General features: G+C 44.0%; 1 protein-coding gene across 4 annotated transcripts in view; it reads left to right on the top strand.

Annotated features, from left to right (window-relative positions):
* The window catches only part of BCAS4 (breast carcinoma amplified sequence 4), a 216,821-nt gene that overhangs the window by 19,548 nt on the left and 177,643 nt on the right, over positions 1 to 19,630 (top strand). For 3 of the 4 annotated variants that reach the window (XR_010243694.1, XR_010243695.1, XM_063958958.1), the window contains exons 3-4: positions 4,774 to 4,875; positions 6,818 to 6,952. Coding sequence is in view for 2 of the 4 variants with exons in the window: in XM_063958958.1 (XP_063815028.1) it covers positions 4,774 to 4,875; positions 6,818 to 6,952 (237 nt within the window). In the remaining 2 variants the exon portion in view is untranslated. Of the gene's footprint in view, positions 1 to 4,773; positions 4,876 to 6,817; positions 6,953 to 7,755; positions 7,847 to 19,630 lie in introns of all 4 variants that reach the window. The other variant, XM_063958959.1, reaches the window with a different exon arrangement.

A 19,630-nucleotide genomic window follows, 5' to 3' on the forward strand; every position in this document is an offset into this window, starting at 1 on the left:
GGTATACTGCCGGTGTATCCATGGCTGGCTGACACGTTTTCAAAAGTTGGTGGTAATTATTTCACTTGTGATACTGAGAAGATTTGTAAAACCTGCACTGTTAGGGGTCCCTGAGTACTGGAGTTGGGAAACACTGCTCTAGAATGCGGGAGACTTGAAGCCAACTTGTAAATATACTGAACAGTATATTTAAAATTTAGGCATGCTGTTCTGTTAACCAAAACAAATCTGGTAATGTATGGGAAAAAATGACAATCAGCCGTTCGCTCACAAACACCAGAAAACTGTTGTTCATACAAGTTTGTTAAATGCATTTGATTTAACCGACTTGTCTGAACAACCATTTTCATCTGTTCTTCAACGTTTGGGAGCAAATGTCATCTGCCCCATACATTACTATATTTTCGTTCCAACCAGCCAACTAGTTGGAAAGGTAATCTTTAGGTGTATGGCCAGCTTATGTAGGATATTTAATAAACATAATTATCTAAAACAAAAATCAGGAAATTATGATGTTTATGTTTTCTGGAGATGGATATAAGTTTGTCTCTTCTCCAGTGGCAGTTGCAGCGCAGTCCAAAATTCAAATAGGGGAGCCAGACCAACTGCCACTCCACACACTGCTAAACATCACTGTCCGGGCACTGTGACTACCCCATTTGAATTTTGGACTACGTTAGCAGAATCATATAGAACACAGGTTCTCAAACTCGGTCCTCAGGACCCCACACGGTGCATGTTTTGCAGGTCTCCTCACAGAATCACAAGTGACATAATTAGCTCCACCTGTGGACCTTTTAAAATGTGTCAGTGAGTAATTAATACACCTGTGCACCTGCTGGGTTACCTGCAAAACATGCACTGTGTGGGGTCCTGAGGACCGAGTTTGAGAACCACTGATATAGAAGGATGTTAGTGCGCAAAAAGAAAATACATGATGCTTTTAAAAGGTGTCAAATGGTTGATTTGTGTGTTTAAAAAAATAAATAAATAGAAAATACTTACGAATTTTGTTTCATTACAATGGAATTAAACTAAAAATGTAAAAAAAAAAAACTAGAAAAAAAGAAGCTTGTGGGGTATTTTGCGGCCATTTTAAAATTAAAAAAATTAAGAAAAAATGTTCCAAAGCAGTTATTTATGCCTGGAAAAACTTTCATTAAATTTGAGGATAATGAAATGAAAAAGTTGATTTGGGGCTAATTTGGGGAGGAGAAGGAGGGGTTGTCCAAGGGATCTGAGGATAAACCCAACATTTCCTTAAAATAAAGATTTTCCCTGACATCTCTCATCCCCTAAAAACGGCAATTTGCAGCTCCACAAGGCAATCGACCCATTAAAAAATAACACCTCTCAAGACATCAAGTAATAAACGGGCTAAATTGTATCAAGAAATGTTCTTATTGTCTTGTAAAGTAACTATCTAATCTTACTGTTGTGTTATATAATATTGTCTAGGGACTCTTTAGAGATACTGCAACTCTGACTTAATACGTTGATTTAGCTTTCTGAATTTTTCTGTGCTTTCCAGTCTTGTATTTACATCAACAGTTTTATGTGCTGCATCGGGATTACACAAATGTGTGTCCGGGAAGTAGCTTTGAATTTTACTGCAGGGCAACTCATTTAAATAACATTGCAAGATTATATAAATATGTGATGACTAGAAAGCACATAGGAAATCTACACAATAAAATTAATCTATTTATAATAAATGTATTTAGTAGCAGTTGCAGAAAGCTACACATAAGCCAATAGTGCTGTATGAAACATAGATCTAGGTTAACAAATTCTGGCTGTTAAATGATAAGATGGCATAATGTTGTTACATTGCTGATACAATGCTTTAGATGGGAAATACATGGCTAAAAATGTTATCAACGTGGTTTGATTTATGCCATGACCCCAGCAACTGTCTGCTTCCCATACAGTATATACTTTTTTTTTTCTAAATAATCACTACCCGCAAGTCAGAATTTACATAGTGGGGAATTCAGTTAGCTGCTGTAAATTGATTCAGGGGGTAATTCAATTATCCCGATAGCTGCCACTGTCGGGGAATTAGTTTCTCCTGCCTCCTTCCCAGAGGCAAGAAGAACAAAATCCCGATAAGTGCCATTTTTCGCAGCCGCAATCATGAAAACGCACAGATGCCCGAACTTATCCCTGATCCATTTGATTTTCACACGCAAAGTGGTAAATTGTTCGGCGCATAAAATGGCATTAATTGAATCGGCCCAAAGGAACATTTGGGGAAAAAACTGCAAAAAAGAACATTTTTTTTCATAGAAAATTTTACTGCAACTAATTAAACTTCCCCTTAGACTTTTTACTTCATATGTGGACAACATGCAACAATTAATCAACAGCCAATTTATGTTCAAATACAGTTGACCCATGTACATCCATGCCTTCCATAATGGAAAACTAGGCTGCAAATGGCCTATATAAACAGCATTTCAATGTGGCACAGTGGCAGCCATTTTGAAGAATCACCTAGGATTCTAGATTTCTACTCTTCCCTCACTCAGGAAATGGAGGACACTCTCCTCACTGATGTGTAATTTTGTTAGTGGCCAGAGGTGGAGCTCTTCCTTCACTCATTATCGTTCTAGTGGCCAACATTTCTGCAGGGATAAGTGCTGATTGGACTTTCAGCTTGTAAAATACAGCACATACCTTATTTCTTTATTTAAACCATGCTCTGTCACATACTGACTTTCCCCATACACTATTCAGCCCAATCTTTATCGCATAGCCATTTATTTTTGTATGCAAGCAATGTAAAAAAAAACCTGTTCATTCATGTGTCAGCTGTTTTAAATAATTGCTAATGACAATTACTATTGCTGATAAATGGTAGCAACTGTGATATTATGCCCAAATGGTACAAATCAAAGGCAGCAACCTCTGGATCTACAGCTGCTGGGGAACTACAAGGCCCAGTTTGCCCTGCCAGCCACAGGGAGGTTCTGTGTATGCAGATTTTCCAAATTTCTGAGCTGGATGGCAAGAGTCAGCACATTGCACAAAACTGCTCTGGGTGCTAGCCTCCTGTCTGATTTCTATGCATGTATAATATGTATATGGGGTTATATATGCATGATCAAATTAAGACTTACAACCGTGACTTTCCTATCACTTTCAAATTTCTTAAAGGACTAGATTTCTCTCTCTCTCTCTCTCTCTCTCTCTCTCTCTCTCTCTCTCTCTCTCTCTCTCTCTCTCTCTCTCTCATACTTTTGTAAATAAAAAGAAAATCCTAGATACTTTCTCAGGAGAATTAACTGCACAAACCTAGACACCGGCTGTTGATGATCTAATTTCTAACATTGTTCTTCATAATTTCCATCACTAACAACAAACTCTCACCCCAGAAACACTGCAGAGCCACAGATGTAGTGGGGAGATCATAATTAAGCAGAAAATATATTCTTATTATAACCACATATGTAGAAATACAGCCTGTGACGTGAAAGGATTTTGGGTGGGTTGAGTAATCAAATATTAGATTATAAGGTGATATTTGGGAGCGGCAGGACAGATTGTTTCAAAGCTGTTTGTGAATTGTATATGTACACATCAGTATAGAACTGACATGTTACACTCACATCTTTTTGTGTTATTTTGTATCAGATCAGTGTTACCACCAGAGGCAGAACTCTGGGAGGCAACGGAGTCACCTGCCGCCGGGCTCCTGCTTTGAAGGGGGGCACCTCTCCTCCTGTTCCGTGTGTTCAGCAACATTAATCAATTAAGTTAATTGACAGCAGCCGGTATCTCTTCCGTAGCCGACTTCCCCACTAGTCACTGCACCTTACAAATCACACTCTCTTTATTATAGATACACTGGAAGCAGACACCTTACTGATGAAGCTATTTGCTCCTATACAGGAAACATGAGAATTCTAACTATATGAAGTTATTTCTCTGACAATTACAGGTAACTTCATATAGTTAGAATTTTCATACTTCCTATGCAAGAGCAGATATCCCCATCAGTAAGGTGCCTGCTTCCAGTGTAATATAGGTTGTGGGTTCTAATCCTGGATATGACATTTGCAAATTAATTGTCAGAGAAATAATCAGCATTGTGAGTGACTGAGCAGATCTATGTAGTGTGTGGTTGGACCCCTACATAGATCTGCCTAGTTGCAACGGTTTTGTAGTAGCTTCATATAGTTAGAATTAGAGATGAGCGGGTTCGGTTTTACTCGGTGTTACTCGGATCTCAAAACGGCATCTTATTGGCTTATGGATGATATATAAGGGAGAAGGGGGGGGCACCAATATTTCTCTTGCCTCCAGGCAACTGGGATAAACTTACGCCACTGGTTACCACCAACATATACTTCATGAAATTAGTATGCACTGTACCCTCATCCTCCTCTACCAGGTACTTTTCACCCAAGGACCCCAATCTATTGACCAGTCCTTTTCTATTTGTCCATGACAGACAGAATTTTTATGAACTTTTTCCAGTTAAGTACCATATTCTTCTCCGGAAAATAAGCGGGTCACTTTGAAATTGGAAATAGAATTTTCCATATTCCTGCTGTGCTGCTTTAAAGAACACTGCGTTCCATGGAGCCCAGCAAATCCTAACGCTGTTTATAACCCGTGTGAGTAAAGTTGCAGTCTCCCACAACTCCTTCTTATGTACTGTTTGTATTAGCTGGTGCTTTTAGGGAACTTATTACTGAGGCTGATGGAGTATGATGATTAATTATTTATTATATTAATGTTTTGTATATTGTATTTTACTACCTGCAGATCAGAAATGAAACCTCTCTAATTCTAGAAGAAGAGATGCCAGCAATTGAACTAAGAGTGGAAGAAATGAACAGGATCTACTGTAGAGTTAATAAACTAGAGGTTTGTTATGCTACAAGCTGCATTTATCTTTTATGGTCCAAGGGAAGATTTATGAAAGCTTGGAAGAATAGAAGTACCAACCAATCAGCTCCTGTCATTTTCCAAACACAGCCTATAAACTGACAGGAGCATATTGGTTGGTACCTTATCTCTCTACAAGCTTTGATACATCTCACCCTCCCACAGTGTCCATCTTAATTAACAAAATCCGTGAGGATCCATTTTTCTACAAGAGTCTGAAATTTTACAGTTATTCTACAATAGTCTGAAATTGTATTTATTGTTTGCTACACTATAATATATACAAATACACAATAACGGCTTTGTAAATGAATGAACCTCCCTGTGTGGCAGATGTACTAAAGCATTGGAGAGTGATAAGTGGAAAGAGATAAAGTGACAACCAATCAGCTCCTAACTTTTTATTTTTTTTTAAACACAAGCCTGTAACATGGCAGTTAGTAGCTGATTGGTTGGTACTTTCTCTTTCTCCACTTATCACACCTCAGGGCTTAGTACATCTGTGTCTGAGAATTGTTCAAAATCATTTTTGAAAAGTAGGTTTAATCCTTCAGATAGCTTTATTGGATTGTACAAATATTTCTAGGCACGTGTTTCTTCATATCACCTTCGGTTATGTGCACACAGTAGGTTATTCTATGAATACAGCAATGTAGTAACTACTGCATATGGTGATATACAAGTTAGTGAACTATAGTTATCTGACAGTGAACATTAGTAATAATTTACCGAAAGGGTCCCTGTTATATGTTTCGCCTGCCTCAGGCACACAAAACAAAATCCCCAATACCCATCCCTTAGAGCCCTGTTTTTCCATGGGTCCAGGAACTTATCTTGTATCCCATGTGATTTTGGCCAGAAAAAAATGGTCTATAATTGGACAGCCCGATAATGACCATCGGGCTAAAATTGCAATAATAGCCTGTTTTTTTTTCCGGTCGAAAAATCAGCGCTAGTAACCGTGAGTAATCAAAATGGCAGCTTCAACTAATATCTATAAATACAGATAAGCAGCTGGATAAAGGAGTAAATGTATTATAGTGGCACACATTGTGCCGCCATAACACTTCCTGCCTTGCTTCATTACCGAGGCGAAGCAGGGAGGGACATCTACAAGATGTATAAACATCTTGTCTGCCTTTCGCTCCCCACTCTGGTGATGCCCCCCTGAGCGCACAGCGCATCAGCTTAGTGCTGATGTACTGTGTCTCCCTGCCCGGCCCGCTCTTTTGCGCATGCGCGGGATCTCGCTACTCACGCGAGATCCCTAGTGCAGTCCACGTAGTGCCTCTGCCACTGGGCTCAGGCCACGGCTATCATACATGAAGCGGTATAACGCACATAACATGCGCTGATACCGCTTCCCTCCCATATCGACAGTTCTTACCCCATTGTTCTCTGTGAGAATAACACATGCCCATAAATTGTACTGAAAAGGTATACATGTTTAGGGTACATGTATGCATTAATTGAGTGTGCTTAGCCTTAGAGGATGGTGGCTATTAACTTGGTTTAACGTTGTTAATGTCATTGATTCCTATAATTGTTACATTTCATACTATACCTAAAATTATTTATAGGTTTATATTTACTAAGGGATGTCATGTCCATTTTTATTTGTAAAATACATTTGCCTTATAGATCTGTATATAGTAAGCTTACCAAGCATCCATGTTGCTCCATTTTCTTCTATTTACACTTGCTGAATACTCCTGGGGTAATGTGGGGTTTTAGAATACAATGCAGTTTGCTGGACAGTTGCTGTTTTGGTTGTGTTAGTAGTTTGTGTTTAACCAAACTTCTTGTACACACCAGATCTACAGTATCCCGCTGTGACATTTGGGCCCCTACTGTTTTCACAAACACAAGCGCATTCTGGATATATGGAATGATTACAGTGATCTTACTGTGTTGTTCATAGGCATTTGTGAAAATGGTCGGACACCATGTGTCTTTCCTGGAGGAAGAAGTGATCCGGGCGGAGAGAAATCGCTTATCATTTCCACGCGCAGTTAATAGGATCCTGGCAGGGGCTCCTATTCCAACCTTCCGACCAGTAAGTCTCTTTATTTTAGTCCCAAAGTGACGTACACGTTTGCATGCTTTTTCACCTTTATGCATATTAATGCTATTATTTATTATTAATAATAATAATAATAATAATAATAATAATTATTATTATTATGCTTTATTTTGGGTCCGCGGCACCTTAAAGAGTATGTAAAAAAACATAGACTGGGGGTATCCAGTTAGCCGTGTTAACATGGCTTTGCGATATTATATTGCATTTGCGATCACTTGGTATCCAATTAGCCGCTAAAAGTTATTGGCAAAAAGTCTGTAGGGTTTATTGAAAATTTCTCTTCACCAACTCTGAGCAGGAGATAAGTAGTGCAAAATCCCTATTTTAAAATAAAAAATGTCAGGATTTTGGTTCAGAACCACTTGAGCACCCCCCTAAAGACTAATTAGGCACTTTGAAGTTTTTAGTTATCTTTAATTGGTCAATAATGACATGTCATTTTGAGGTAAAAAATGCAAAGCGCTGGAAATTGGGGTACAAGGTATGGGACAGGTATATTGGGGTGTTTTTATGAGTGGGACAAGTGAAAGGTGGAGTAGTTGGTCTGTTTACATTTCTGTTTTTCATTCCCCTAAAATGACCCAAATATATACTTAAACCCATATATGTACCCCAAATTTAATGAGAGCATTTATTTTGCTGGGAAAAAAATAGCTTTTGATAATTTTTTCACATAAAAATAAAAATGCATATAACAGCCATATGACCCAATTGAATTACACCAAATAGTTTTATTATGGCCACTAATAGACTTCTGTAATGTTTTCCTGTATTAGTTTCGCTTCTTGAGGGGTACAGGCGGATTTCCCCATTTTCTCCTGTTCTTATGTCTGGTTTTGCCAGCTAGAATTATCGCGTAGCAAGTAGGTAAGTAGCATTATCGCGGCTAATTGGATACCCCCCATAGTTTGAAAAGAATAAGAACTCAGTGATTAATTTTACAGAACATAGACATGTTTATAAACATTTTTACGGCAGCAGTCAAATAAGCAGTGGGGCGGGCAAACCCTATGGTTTGGTGCTGTTGTTGGCAGTGGGAAAGTGAGGCTTGAGAGGTTACAATTTTTACAAGCATGCAAAGTTGGTAGAATCTGCACATAGAAAATGACAATCCTGAAAAAATGATGTATGGCCTGATTCCAAGGAGGAAATAAATAAAAAACGAGCAACTAACTCTGCACCTTGACAACCCAAGTTGCACTGCAGATTTAAAATGTGCATTGAGATTCATATTTGGGCGGCGTGTGTAAAATCTAAACTGCATTGTCAAAGCTGTCCAGTATTTGTAGACTACTTGCAAAAGCATCCAGTATTTACCCTGGTTTAAAAGAAAAATAATGTATTTACACCCAGTGGCCAGGGCCGGTTCTACAACTTGTGGAGCCCAGTGCGAAAGTTTCCACCGGCGCCCTCACCCCGTGCGGCAAAACAGTTAGTGTGGGCCGGAGGTGCGCGGCAAAAATAGGGGAGGGGCGTGGCCACAGTTATGCCCCCAGATTTCCCCCACAGTAGATTTGCCCCCTGTAGCTATGCCCCCAGTAGATTTGCCCCAGCAGTTGTGCCCCGTCACTGTGCCCCCTGTTGCTTTGCCCCCAGTAGTTGTGTCCCCTGTAGCTATGCCCCCAGTAGATTTGCCCCCTGTTGCTATGCCCCCAGTAGTTGTGCCCCCTGTTGCTTTGCCACCAGTAGTTATGCCCTCTGTTGCTTTGCCCCCAGTAGTTGTGCTCCCTGTCGCTGTGCCCCTTAGTAGCTGCTTACAAACACACACACAAAAATAAAAAAAAACAATACTTGCCACTGCCCCGCTCCTGCTTCCCGACCGCTGCTGCTGCTGCTCCGTCTGGCCTCCCGCGGCTCCTCTCTATGGGAGAGACGTCCTGACGTCTCTCCCATAGCAGCGCCGCACAGACACTAGAGGTCAATGGGTGGTAGTCATGTGACCGCCGGTCGGCTGACCGACAGTCACATGACCTCCTCCGTGAGCCCGACGGCTCACTATCCCGATGGTCGGCATGCCGACCAACAGGGACTATTTCCACTCGTGGGTGTCCACGACACCCATAGAGTGGGAATAGAACCCGTGGCGACCGCAGGTCGCCACCGAGCCCGCAGCGTGGCGAGCGCAGAGAGCCCGCAAGGGGCTTGCTGCACTCGCCCCTCCCCGCCGGGATCCCGGCGTCGGTATGCTGCCGGGATCCCGGCGTCGGTAAGGTGACCGGCGGTCAGGAGACCGCCGGTCACCCGTACTACACCCAGGTCAATAATGACCTCTAGTGTCTGTTACTGGAGCCGGCTGCAGCGGACGCCCACACAGCCCACGGAGTCTGCTGCAGCCGGTGTGCGGGTAGGCGGCGGTGCCTGCGGCCGCACCCCCGGGCCGGAGCGCCCCGGGTGCAGGCACTGCTTGCCCGCACCAAGAACCACTCCTGCCAGTGGCATAACTATAGAGGGTGCATGGGAATCAGCTGATATAGGGCCCAGCAGCTTGCGGTAGCACCAAAGTCAATCCTGCTGCATCCTTTTTTTTTTCCGTCTTTTAAAAAAAAATAATTTTAAATGTAACTTTACATACTGCTGTCGCGCCGGGTTCAGGGCCCGACAGTGTACTTACTGGTAGGGAGGAGGGAGGTTGAGCCGCTTGTTCTACAGAATCCAGAAGCATGGCTGTGCCTGCAGTAGCGGCACCAGGGCAGGGCACTGATTGTGCTTATACAGTGCCACATCCGTCAGCCACGCACCACCAGCACCACTACTGCAGGAGCAGCCACGCTTCCAGATTCCGTAAAACAAACATCTTTGCCTCCCTACCAGTAAGTACACTGCCGGGCCCCGAACCTGACAGCAGTAAGTAACAATAAAGACAAGAAGAAAAAAATAAATAAATAATACATTTTAGAGGGTGCAGTGGGATTGCCTTTGGGCCCCCTGCCAGGCCGCCAAGCCCCATAACAGCTGCATCCCCTGCACCTTGTATAGTTAGAGGGTCCGGCAATGTCTGTCTGTCTATAGCCCCTCTCATCCATATGTCTATGCTCCCTCCCATCCATCTGTCTATGCCCCCTCCTGTCCGTCCGCCTGTTCGTCTATGCCCCAATATGGTGCTTTGTCTATCCGCCCATGCCCATCTGTCCGTCTGTCCATCTATGCCCCCTCCCGTCCGTCCGTCTATACCCCATATGGTGCTCTATCTGTTTGTCTATTCTCCCTTCCGTCTGTACATTTATGCCCCATCCCGTCCATCCGTCTATACCCCCATATGGTGCTCTGTCCGTGCATCCATGCACCCATATTGTGATCTGTCTGTCTATCTGTCCGTCATTTTCCACCAACGTCCATCTACGCCCCCATATGATGCTCTGGTATTTTTTTTGTCTCTCTCCCCCGACACCCTCTTTCTCTCTCACTTCCCTCTCTCTCCTGCCCTTACTGTATTGAAAAATGTTGGGGGTGGGCTGTTGGACTTCCAGGATTTTGATATGGGGCCCACAAAGTTCTAGTTACGCCCCTTACAAGGCATGGTTTTGCCTTGTAAGTGATTGCCCCTTTAAAAAAGCCAGTGTTTGGCCAGACTCAGGCGGCATTATATCCCGCCCATGGTCATAATACACAAAGCATTATTCTCAAGTATAAACAGTGTTTTGTTTTCTCTTTACATGTGAGTAGTTTATTTTTCTCTAACGTCCTAGTGGATGCTGGGGACTCCGTCAGGACCATGGGGAATAGCGGGCTCCGCAGGAGACAGGGCACATCTAAAAAAGCTTTTAGGTCACATGGTGCGTACTGGCTCCTCCCCCTATGACCCTCCTCCAAGCCTCAGTTAGGTTTTTGTGCCCGTCCGAGAGGGTGCAATCTAGGTGGCTCTCTTAAAGAGCTAGTTAGAAAAGTTTTTTTTTAGGTTTCTAATCAGTGTCTCCTGCTGGCGACAGGAGCACTGCAACGAGGGACTTAGGGGAGAGACTTGCAACTCACCTGCCTGCAGGAGGATTGAAGTCTTAGGCTACTGGACACTGAGCTCCAGAGGGAGTCGGAACACAGGTCAGCCTGGGGTTCGTCCCGGAGCCGCGCCGCCGATCCCCCTTACAGACGCTGAAGAACGGCAGAACGGAGGTCCGGAAACAGGCGGCAGAAGACTTCAGTCTTCATAGAGGTAGCGCACAGCACTGCAGCTGTGCGCCATTGTTGCTACACGGCTCACGGATCTCGGTCACGGAGGGTGCAGGGCGCTGCTGGGGGCGCCCTGGGCAGCAATATAGAGTACCTCAGAGGCAAATAAATACATCACATATAGCCATTAAGGCTATATGTATGTATTTAACCCAGGCCAGTTTATTAGAAAAACCGGGAGAAAAGCCCGCCGGAAAAGGGGCGGAGCTTATTCTCCTCAGCACTCGGCGCCATTTTCCTGCACGGCTCCGCTGGTGAGGAAGGCTCCCACGACTCTCCCCTGCACTGCACTACAGAAACAGGGTAACAAAGAGAGGGGGGGCATAAATTGGCGATATAAATATATATTGAGAGCGCATATATAAAAACAACACCTTCTAGGGTTGTTATATACTGTATAGCGCTTTTGGTGTGTGCTGGCAAACTCTCCCTCTGTCTCCCCAAAGGGCTAAGAGGGTCCTGTCTTCAATAGAGCATTCACTGTGTGGCTGCTGTGTGTGTCGGTACGTGTGTGTCGACATGTATGAGGACGAAGTTGGTGTGGAGGCAGAGCAATTGCCGATGATGGTAATGTCACCCCCTAGGGAGTCGACACCGGAATGGATGGCTTTGGTTATGGAATTACGTGATAATGTCAGCACATTACAAAAGTCAGTTGACGAAATGAGACGCCCGGCAAACCAGTTAGTACCGGTTCAGGCATCTCAGACACCGTCAGGGGCTGTAAAACGTCCCTTACCTCAGTCAGTCGACACGGGTACCGACACAGATGAATCTAGTGTCGACGGTGAGGAAGTAAACGTATTTTCCAATAGGGCCACACGTTATATGATCACGGCAATGAAGGAGGCTTTGCAGCTCTCTGATACTACTGGTACCTCAAAAAGGGGTATTATGTGGGGGGTGAAAAAACTACCTGTATTTTTCCCAGAATCAGAGGAATTGAATGATGTGTGTGATGAAGCGTGGGTTACCCCCGATAGAAAAATGCTAATTTCAAAGAAGTTGTTGGCATTATACCCTTTCCCACCAGAGGTTAGGGCGCGCTGGGAATCACCCCCTAAGGTGGATAAGGCGCTCACACGTTTATCAAAGCAAGTGGCGTTGCCGTCTCCTGATACGGCCGCCCTCAAGGATCCAGCAGATAGGAGGCTGGAAACTACACTGAAGAGTATATACACACATACGGGTGTTATACTGCGACCGGCAATAGCCTCAGCCTGGATGTGCAGTGCTGGGGTAGTGTGGTTGGATTCTCTGACTGAAAATATTGAGACCCTGGATAGGGACAGTATTTTATTGACTCTAGAGCAATTAAAGGATGCTTTTCTTTATATGCGAGATGCTCAGAGGGATGTTTGTACTCTAGCATCAAGAGTAAGCGCGATGTCCATATCTGCTAGAAGAAGTTTATGGACGCGACAGTGGTCAGGTGATGCGGATTCCAAGAGGCATATGGAAGTATTGCCATATAAAGGAGAGGAATTGTTTGGGGTCGGTCTTTCGGACCTGGTGACCACGGCAACTGCCGGCAAATCCACCTTTTTACCTCAGACCCCTTCACAACAGAAAAAGACACCGTCTTTTCAGCCGCAGTCCTTTCGCTCCTATAAAAAGCGACCAAAAGGACAGTCTTATCTGCCGAGAGGCAGAGGAAAGGGTAAGAAAGGGCAGCACGCAGCCCCTGCCCAGGAACAGAAGCCCGCCCCGGCTTCTACAAAGCCATCAGCATGACGCTGGGGCTTTACAAGCGGACCCAGGAACGGTGGGGGGTCGACTCAAGATTTTCAGCAATCAATGGGCTCACTCACAAGTGGACCCGTGGGTCCTGCAGATAATTTCTCAGGGTTACATGCTGGAGTTCGAAAGGTTTCCCCCTCGCCGGTTCCTAAAGTCTACTTTACCAACGTCTCCCTCAGAAAGGACGTCGGTTTTGGAAGCCATTCACAAGCTGTATTCTCAGCAGGTGATAGTCAAGGTACCCCTCCTACAACAGGGAAAGGGGTATTATTCCACACTATTTGTGGTACCGAAGCCGGACGGTTCGGTAAGACCTATTCTAAATCTGAAATCCTTGAACCTGTACATACAGAAATTCAAGTTCAAAATGGAGTCACTCAGAGCAGTGATAGCGAATCTGGAAGACGGGGACTTCATGGTGTCCCTGGACATAAAGGATGCTTATCTGCATGTCCCAATTTACCCCTCACACCAAGGGTATCTCAGGTTCGTGATACAAGACTGTCATTATCAGTTTCAAACGATGCCGTTTGGTTTGTCTACGGCCCCTCGGGTCTTTACCAAGGTAATGACCGAAATGATGGTTCTTCTACGAAGAAAAGGCGTATTAATTATCCCTTACTTGGACGATCTCCTGATAAGGGCAAAGTCCAGAGAACAGCTGGAAGTCGGTGTAGCACTAACCCAGGTAGTGCTCCAGCAACACGGGTGGATTCTGAATCTTCCAAAATCTCAATTGACCCCGACAACTCGTCTGCTGTTCCTGGGAATGATTCTGGACACGGTTCAGAAAAAGGTGTTTCTCCCGGAGGAAAAAGCAAGGGAGTTATCCGAACTTGTCAGGAACCTCCTAAAACCAGGAACGGTGTCAGTACATCAATGCACAAGAGTCCTGGGAAAGATGGTGGCTTCGTACGAAGCGATTCCATTCGGCAGATTCCATGCACGGACATTTCAGTGGGATCTGCTGGACAAATGGTCCGGATCGCATCTGCACATGCATCAGCGGATAGCACTGTCACCAAGAACAAGGTTGTCTCTCCTGTGGTGGCTGCAGACTGCCCATCTGTTAGTGGGCCGCAGATTCGGCATACAGGACTGGGTCCTGGTGACTACGGATGCCAGCCTACGAGGTTGGGGAGCAGTCACAAAGGGAAGAAATTTCCAGGGCGTGTGGTCAAGCCTGGAGACGTCTCTTCACATAAATATACTGGAGCTAAGAGCGATCTACAATGCTCTAAGTCTGGCAAAACCGCTGCTTCAGGGTCAGCCGGTGTTGATCCAGTCCGACAACATCACGGCAGTCGCCCACGTAAACCGACAAGGCGGCACGAGAAGCAGGAGTGCAATGGCAGAAGCGGCAAGGATTCTGCGCTGGGCGGAGAATCATGTCATAGCACTGTCAGCAGTGTTCATCCCGGGAGTGGACAACTGGGAAGCAGATTTCCTCAGCAGACACGACCTTCACCCGGGAGAGTGGGGACTTCATCCAGAAGTTTTCCACATGATTGTGAACCGTTGGGAAAAACCAAAGGTAGACATGATGGCGTCTCGCCTCAACAAAAAATTGGACAGGTATTGCGCCAGGTCAAGAGACCCTCAGGCAATAGCTGTGGACGCTCTGGTAACACCGTGGGTGTACCAATCAGTGTATGTGTTCCCTCCTCTGCCTCTCATACCAAAGGTGCTGAGAATTATACGGAAAAGAGGAGTAAGAACGATACTGGTGGCTCCGGACTGGCCAAGGAGAACTTGGTATCCGGAACTTCAAGAGATGCTCACGGAGGATCCGTGGCCTCTACCTCTGAGAAGGGATCTGCTTCAGCAGGGACCTTGTATGTTCCAAGACTTACCGCGTCTGCATTTGACGGCATGGCGGTTGAACGCCGGATTCTAAAAGAAAAGGGCATTCCAGAGGAAGTTATTCCTACCTTGATTAAGGCTAGGAAGGAAGTGACTGTACAACATTATCACCGCATTTGGCGAAAATATGTTGCGTGGTGTGAGGCCAAGAAGGCTCCAACGGAAGAATTTCAATTGGGTCGATTCTTACATTTCCTGCAAGCAGGATTGTCTATGGGCCTAAAATTGGGGTCTATTAAAGTTCAAATTTCGGCCTTATCAATTTTCTTCCAGAAGGAATTGGCGTCAGTGCCTGAAGTACAAACTTTTGTCAAAGGTGTACTACATATACAACCCCCAATAGTGCCTCCAGTGGCACCGTGGGATTTGAACGTGGTTCTAAATTTTCTCAAATCTCATTGGTTTGAGCCGTTAAAATCGGTAGAATTAAAATACCTTACATGGAAGGTAACCATGCTGTTGGCCCTGGCTTCTGCCAGGAGAGTTTCAGAGTTGGCAGCTTTGTCATACAAGAGCCCATATCTGATATTCCATTCGGACAGGGCAGAATTGAGGACGCGTCCTCAATTTCTCCCTAAGGTGGTTTCGGCATTTCACTTAAACCAGCCTATTGTGGTGCCTGCGGCTACTAGCGACTTGGAGGACTCCAAGTTACTGGACGTTGTCAGAGCATTAAAAATATATATTTCAAGGACAGCTGGAGTCAGAAAAACTGACTCGTTGTTTACATTGTATGCACCCAACAAGATGGGTGCTCCTGCGTCTAAACAGACGATTGCACGTTGGATCTGTAGCACAATCCAACTTGCACATTCTGTGGCAGGCGTGCCACAGCCTAAATCTGTAAAGGCCCACTCCACAAGGAAGGTGGGCTCATCTTGGGCGGCTGCCCGAGGAGTCTCGGCATTACAACTTTGCCGAGCAGCTACGTGGTCAGGGGAGAACACGTTTGTAAAATTTTACAAATTTGATACTCTGGCTACAGAGGACCTGGAGTTTTCTCATTCGGTGCTGCAGAGTCATCCGCACTCTCCCGCCCGTTTGGGAGCTTTGGTATAATCCCCATGGTCCTGACGGAGTCCCCAGCATCCACTAGGACGTTAGAGAAAATAAGAATTTACTTACCGATAATTCTATTTCTCATAGTCCGTAGTGGATGCTGGGCGCCCATCCCAAGTGCGGATTGTCTGCAATACTTGTACATAGTTATTGTTACAAAAATCGGGTTATTATTGTTGTGAGCCATCTTTTTAGAGGCTACTTCGTTTTGTTATCATACTGTTAACTGGGTTCAGATCACAAGTTGTATGGTGTGATTGGTGTGGCTGGTATGAGTCTTACCCGGGATTCAAGATCCTTCCTTATTGTGTACGCTCGTCCGGGCACAGTACCTAACTGAGGCTTGGAGGAGGGTCATAGGGGGAGGAGCCAGTACGCACCATGTGACCTAAAAGCTTTTTTAGATGTGCCCTGTCTCCTGCGGAGCCCGCTATTCCCCATGGTCCTGACGGAGTCCCCAGCATCCACTACGGACTATGAGAAATAGAATTATCGGTAAGTAAATTCTTATTTTACAAAATGTCAAATAAAATAGTAATATCTAGTTTTTAGAAAGGGAATTTTATTCAACAAAATCTGTCTCCATTACTGAAATCTATTAGTATATTTGATGGGATTTCTGCTGTAAAACACATGAAAACGTAATAATAGATCAAGACGTGACATCCACAGGAGCGGATTTGTACAGCCTCTGCCTCCTATATTTCTCGCTGTTATGTCTAAATATCACTTGTATAGTTTTGTATGTAATAATGTAGGCTTTGAACTATAAAATGTTTTTGTTTTGTTTTGCAGTAAATGTGTACTTTGTTAATTGTTTTTAGAGGTTGAAATAACCCTAAATATTAGCATGATAGTGTTTAACTGTCTATAGTGTTGCATACACTAGATTTTATCACCCTAATACCTTTTAATATTGAATGAATGACTGCTCAGGCTATTTAGGACAGATGAATTATAACTAGGGTGTGAGGAATAATAAATTCTATGGATTTATCATCTCAAAGCTCACATCTTTTAAACACTGCTGGGCAGCATAATGCTTACGTCACCAGCTGGGGCCAGCTCATTACTGTGCAGTAGAAGACCGTGCCTGGGGCAATTGCCCCCTGCTAGCGGAAAGTAGTGTACAGACGTTTGCTTTAAAGTCCCAGAGTATGGGCCTTGGATCATCATGCATGAGAATATATGTGACGGTCTTATAAATTGGAGTTTCCCAGTCTTGGTTTGGCATGGGGGGAGGGGGAATTCTAAAACTTTGATGCATATATTTGCATGTATTTTTGTTTGAAGCAGCTCTGGAAATGTTCTGCCATTGAGGTAAATGGTCTGCATAGCCAATTTATACTTTATTCATCAGATATAGTTTAAGTCTTCAACATGTTGAATATCCTTCTTTAGAAGACCCTTCCTTCACAGCTTCTCCGTCTAACGTTCTCACTCTTTCTTCTGGCCTTGACGCTCTCATTTTTGGTGAATGCAATATCCCCATTGAGATCGCCACCAGCAGTGAGGCCTCTAAACTCCTCTCCATCAGTTCCTCCTATAGTCTCACAGTGGACATCTTCTCTCACACACCATAACAGACACTCCCTTAACCTTATTTTCTTCCACCTCCTCCTTTTCTAACTCTGTCTTCCCATTCTCTGACCACAACCTCCTCTCATTCAGCCTCACACTGATCTATATACCCCCTCCCTCCTCTGATCCGAAGACTCATGCACTCAATGTGACTAGACTCTCTTCTATTTGCTTCACCTCCAACGCATACCACCCCCACATACACACAAACATCTGGTCTCTTACCCTCTACTGCTCCTAGATTACCGTTTCCTCCTTCTAGCTGATCTTCTCCAGTACCTTCTGTAACCTTTAGAATCCAATTTAAAAGCTGCGGCACAATTGATCTATTGTAATGCTCAGGTACACGGAGCATAATCCGCGATAAGCAACCCTTGGAGCCATAATAACACATGGGATTGGGAAATTATCCCGGATCCCATACGTTATTGCACGATCACGGGTCCTTTTTCGCCAATAAAAACATCTTATAATTGGATAGAATATACATACATACATACATACATGCTATATGAAATCGATAAACAAAGTACCTTAGTCCATGTGAGATTGTATTGTATTTTATAAAAAAAAAAAAAAAAATGTATATTAGAATTGTATGGTAGTTGAATCTGAAGGGGGGTACTCACGGAGGGATCCATGCTTAAAATCTAAGCAATCTGACTAGATTGCTTAGATTTTAAGCACAGATCACTCGTGTGTACCCCCTTCAGCGATAGCGATGCGCGGCCCCGCACATCGCTATCGCTGCTGCTAGATTGAGTCTGCATACAGGCCAATCTAGCACGTCGCTCATTTCACCCGCTGGGTGAAATGAGCGGCTCCCCGTCCTCCCCGCATCGCTCAGCACACATCTTTCCCATGTATAGGGCCCTTAAGTGCACTTGTCCAATTTGAAATCTACAGTACATCAAGCACAAAGATAATGTATTGTTTACCCTATCATTGATCGTTGCTAGATAATGTATACTTTGCTGAATGTTGGGTTCAGATGGTCTTCCCTTCCAAGACTTACACTTGGGGGTTCAGAACTACAAAACACTGAACATGTGCGGAATCTTGGTGTTGTCCTGGATAATGGCCTGACCCTTAAACATCAGGTGTCAGCCGCAATCAAATCCTCATTCTTTCACCTGAGGAACACAGCCAGAATCAAGTACTTAATTCCCTCAGAAGGCCTGCCTAAAGTCATACATGCATTTGTATCATCATGCCTAGACTACTGCAATGCCCCATACCTGGGTCTCCCAGCAAAATAATTGCACCGCTTGCAAATGGTATAAAATGCAGCTACCAGACTATTAACTAACCAGCCCTGATCCAGGCACATAACACCCATACTCTACTCCCTTCACTGGCTACCTGTAAAATGGCGAATCATCTTCAAGGTTGGCTTCCTCACTTTCAAAGCCCTACATGACTAGGGCCCAAAGTACTTGAAACAGTTTCTGAATCCTTACTGTCCCACTCGATTACTATGATCTGTAGATGAAGTGACTGCTAACAGTACCTAGAATCTCCCTGAATTCATTTGGGGGTCGAGCTTTCAAATTTGTGGCACTATGGAACTCTGTTCCCCGCACAGTACAAGAGGCCTCCACTCTAGAATCCTTACAAAATAGACTAAAGACTTACCTACTTACTCAAGCATTTCACGAATATCTCCTGTTAAGCTTGTTTTGTATTTTGAGCTGTAAAGACAATTATATAGCTCTTTGAGTCCTATTAGGAGAAAAGTGCTATATAAATATATTATTATTATTATAAAAAGGGTTGATGATTACTTTGTCTGCTTGTTGTATACAGTGCATCGTCTTTCTCATACCCTTCTCAATGCAAGAGGTGTTTATGTTGTATTGCCTATGCTGTGTATTACCAACTACTATACTTTTCCACAGTACAGTTTGGACATGTGTAGGTATCTGACTTGTTTAACCGTAACAGAGGCACATGTCAGTGACTCCCCCTCCTCCATGCATTGGGTATGGAGTCTCTTGCCATGAGGATTAGACGTACATGGAATGCCGCAGATCTATTGATGCGTCTTGTAACTGAAATAAAAAAATGTTTTTGCTTACACCATGATCATTTTTTTTATCTTTGATATCCTGGACAATGTCTGCGTCTTCTTCAGAAGCCCTGGGAATGTGACCTTCCTGGATGTCCCATTATATTCCTTTTTGTTACAGCGTTGCTATCTGTCATACCAGTTTGGGGGTGAAAAAGTGTGTTAACTAGTGCAAC

The sequence above is a fragment of the Pseudophryne corroboree genome, chromosome 3 (assembly GCF_028390025.1).
Source record: "Pseudophryne corroboree isolate aPseCor3 chromosome 3, aPseCor3.hap2, whole genome shotgun sequence".
Taxonomy (NCBI): domain Eukaryota; kingdom Metazoa; phylum Chordata; class Amphibia; order Anura; family Myobatrachidae; genus Pseudophryne; species Pseudophryne corroboree.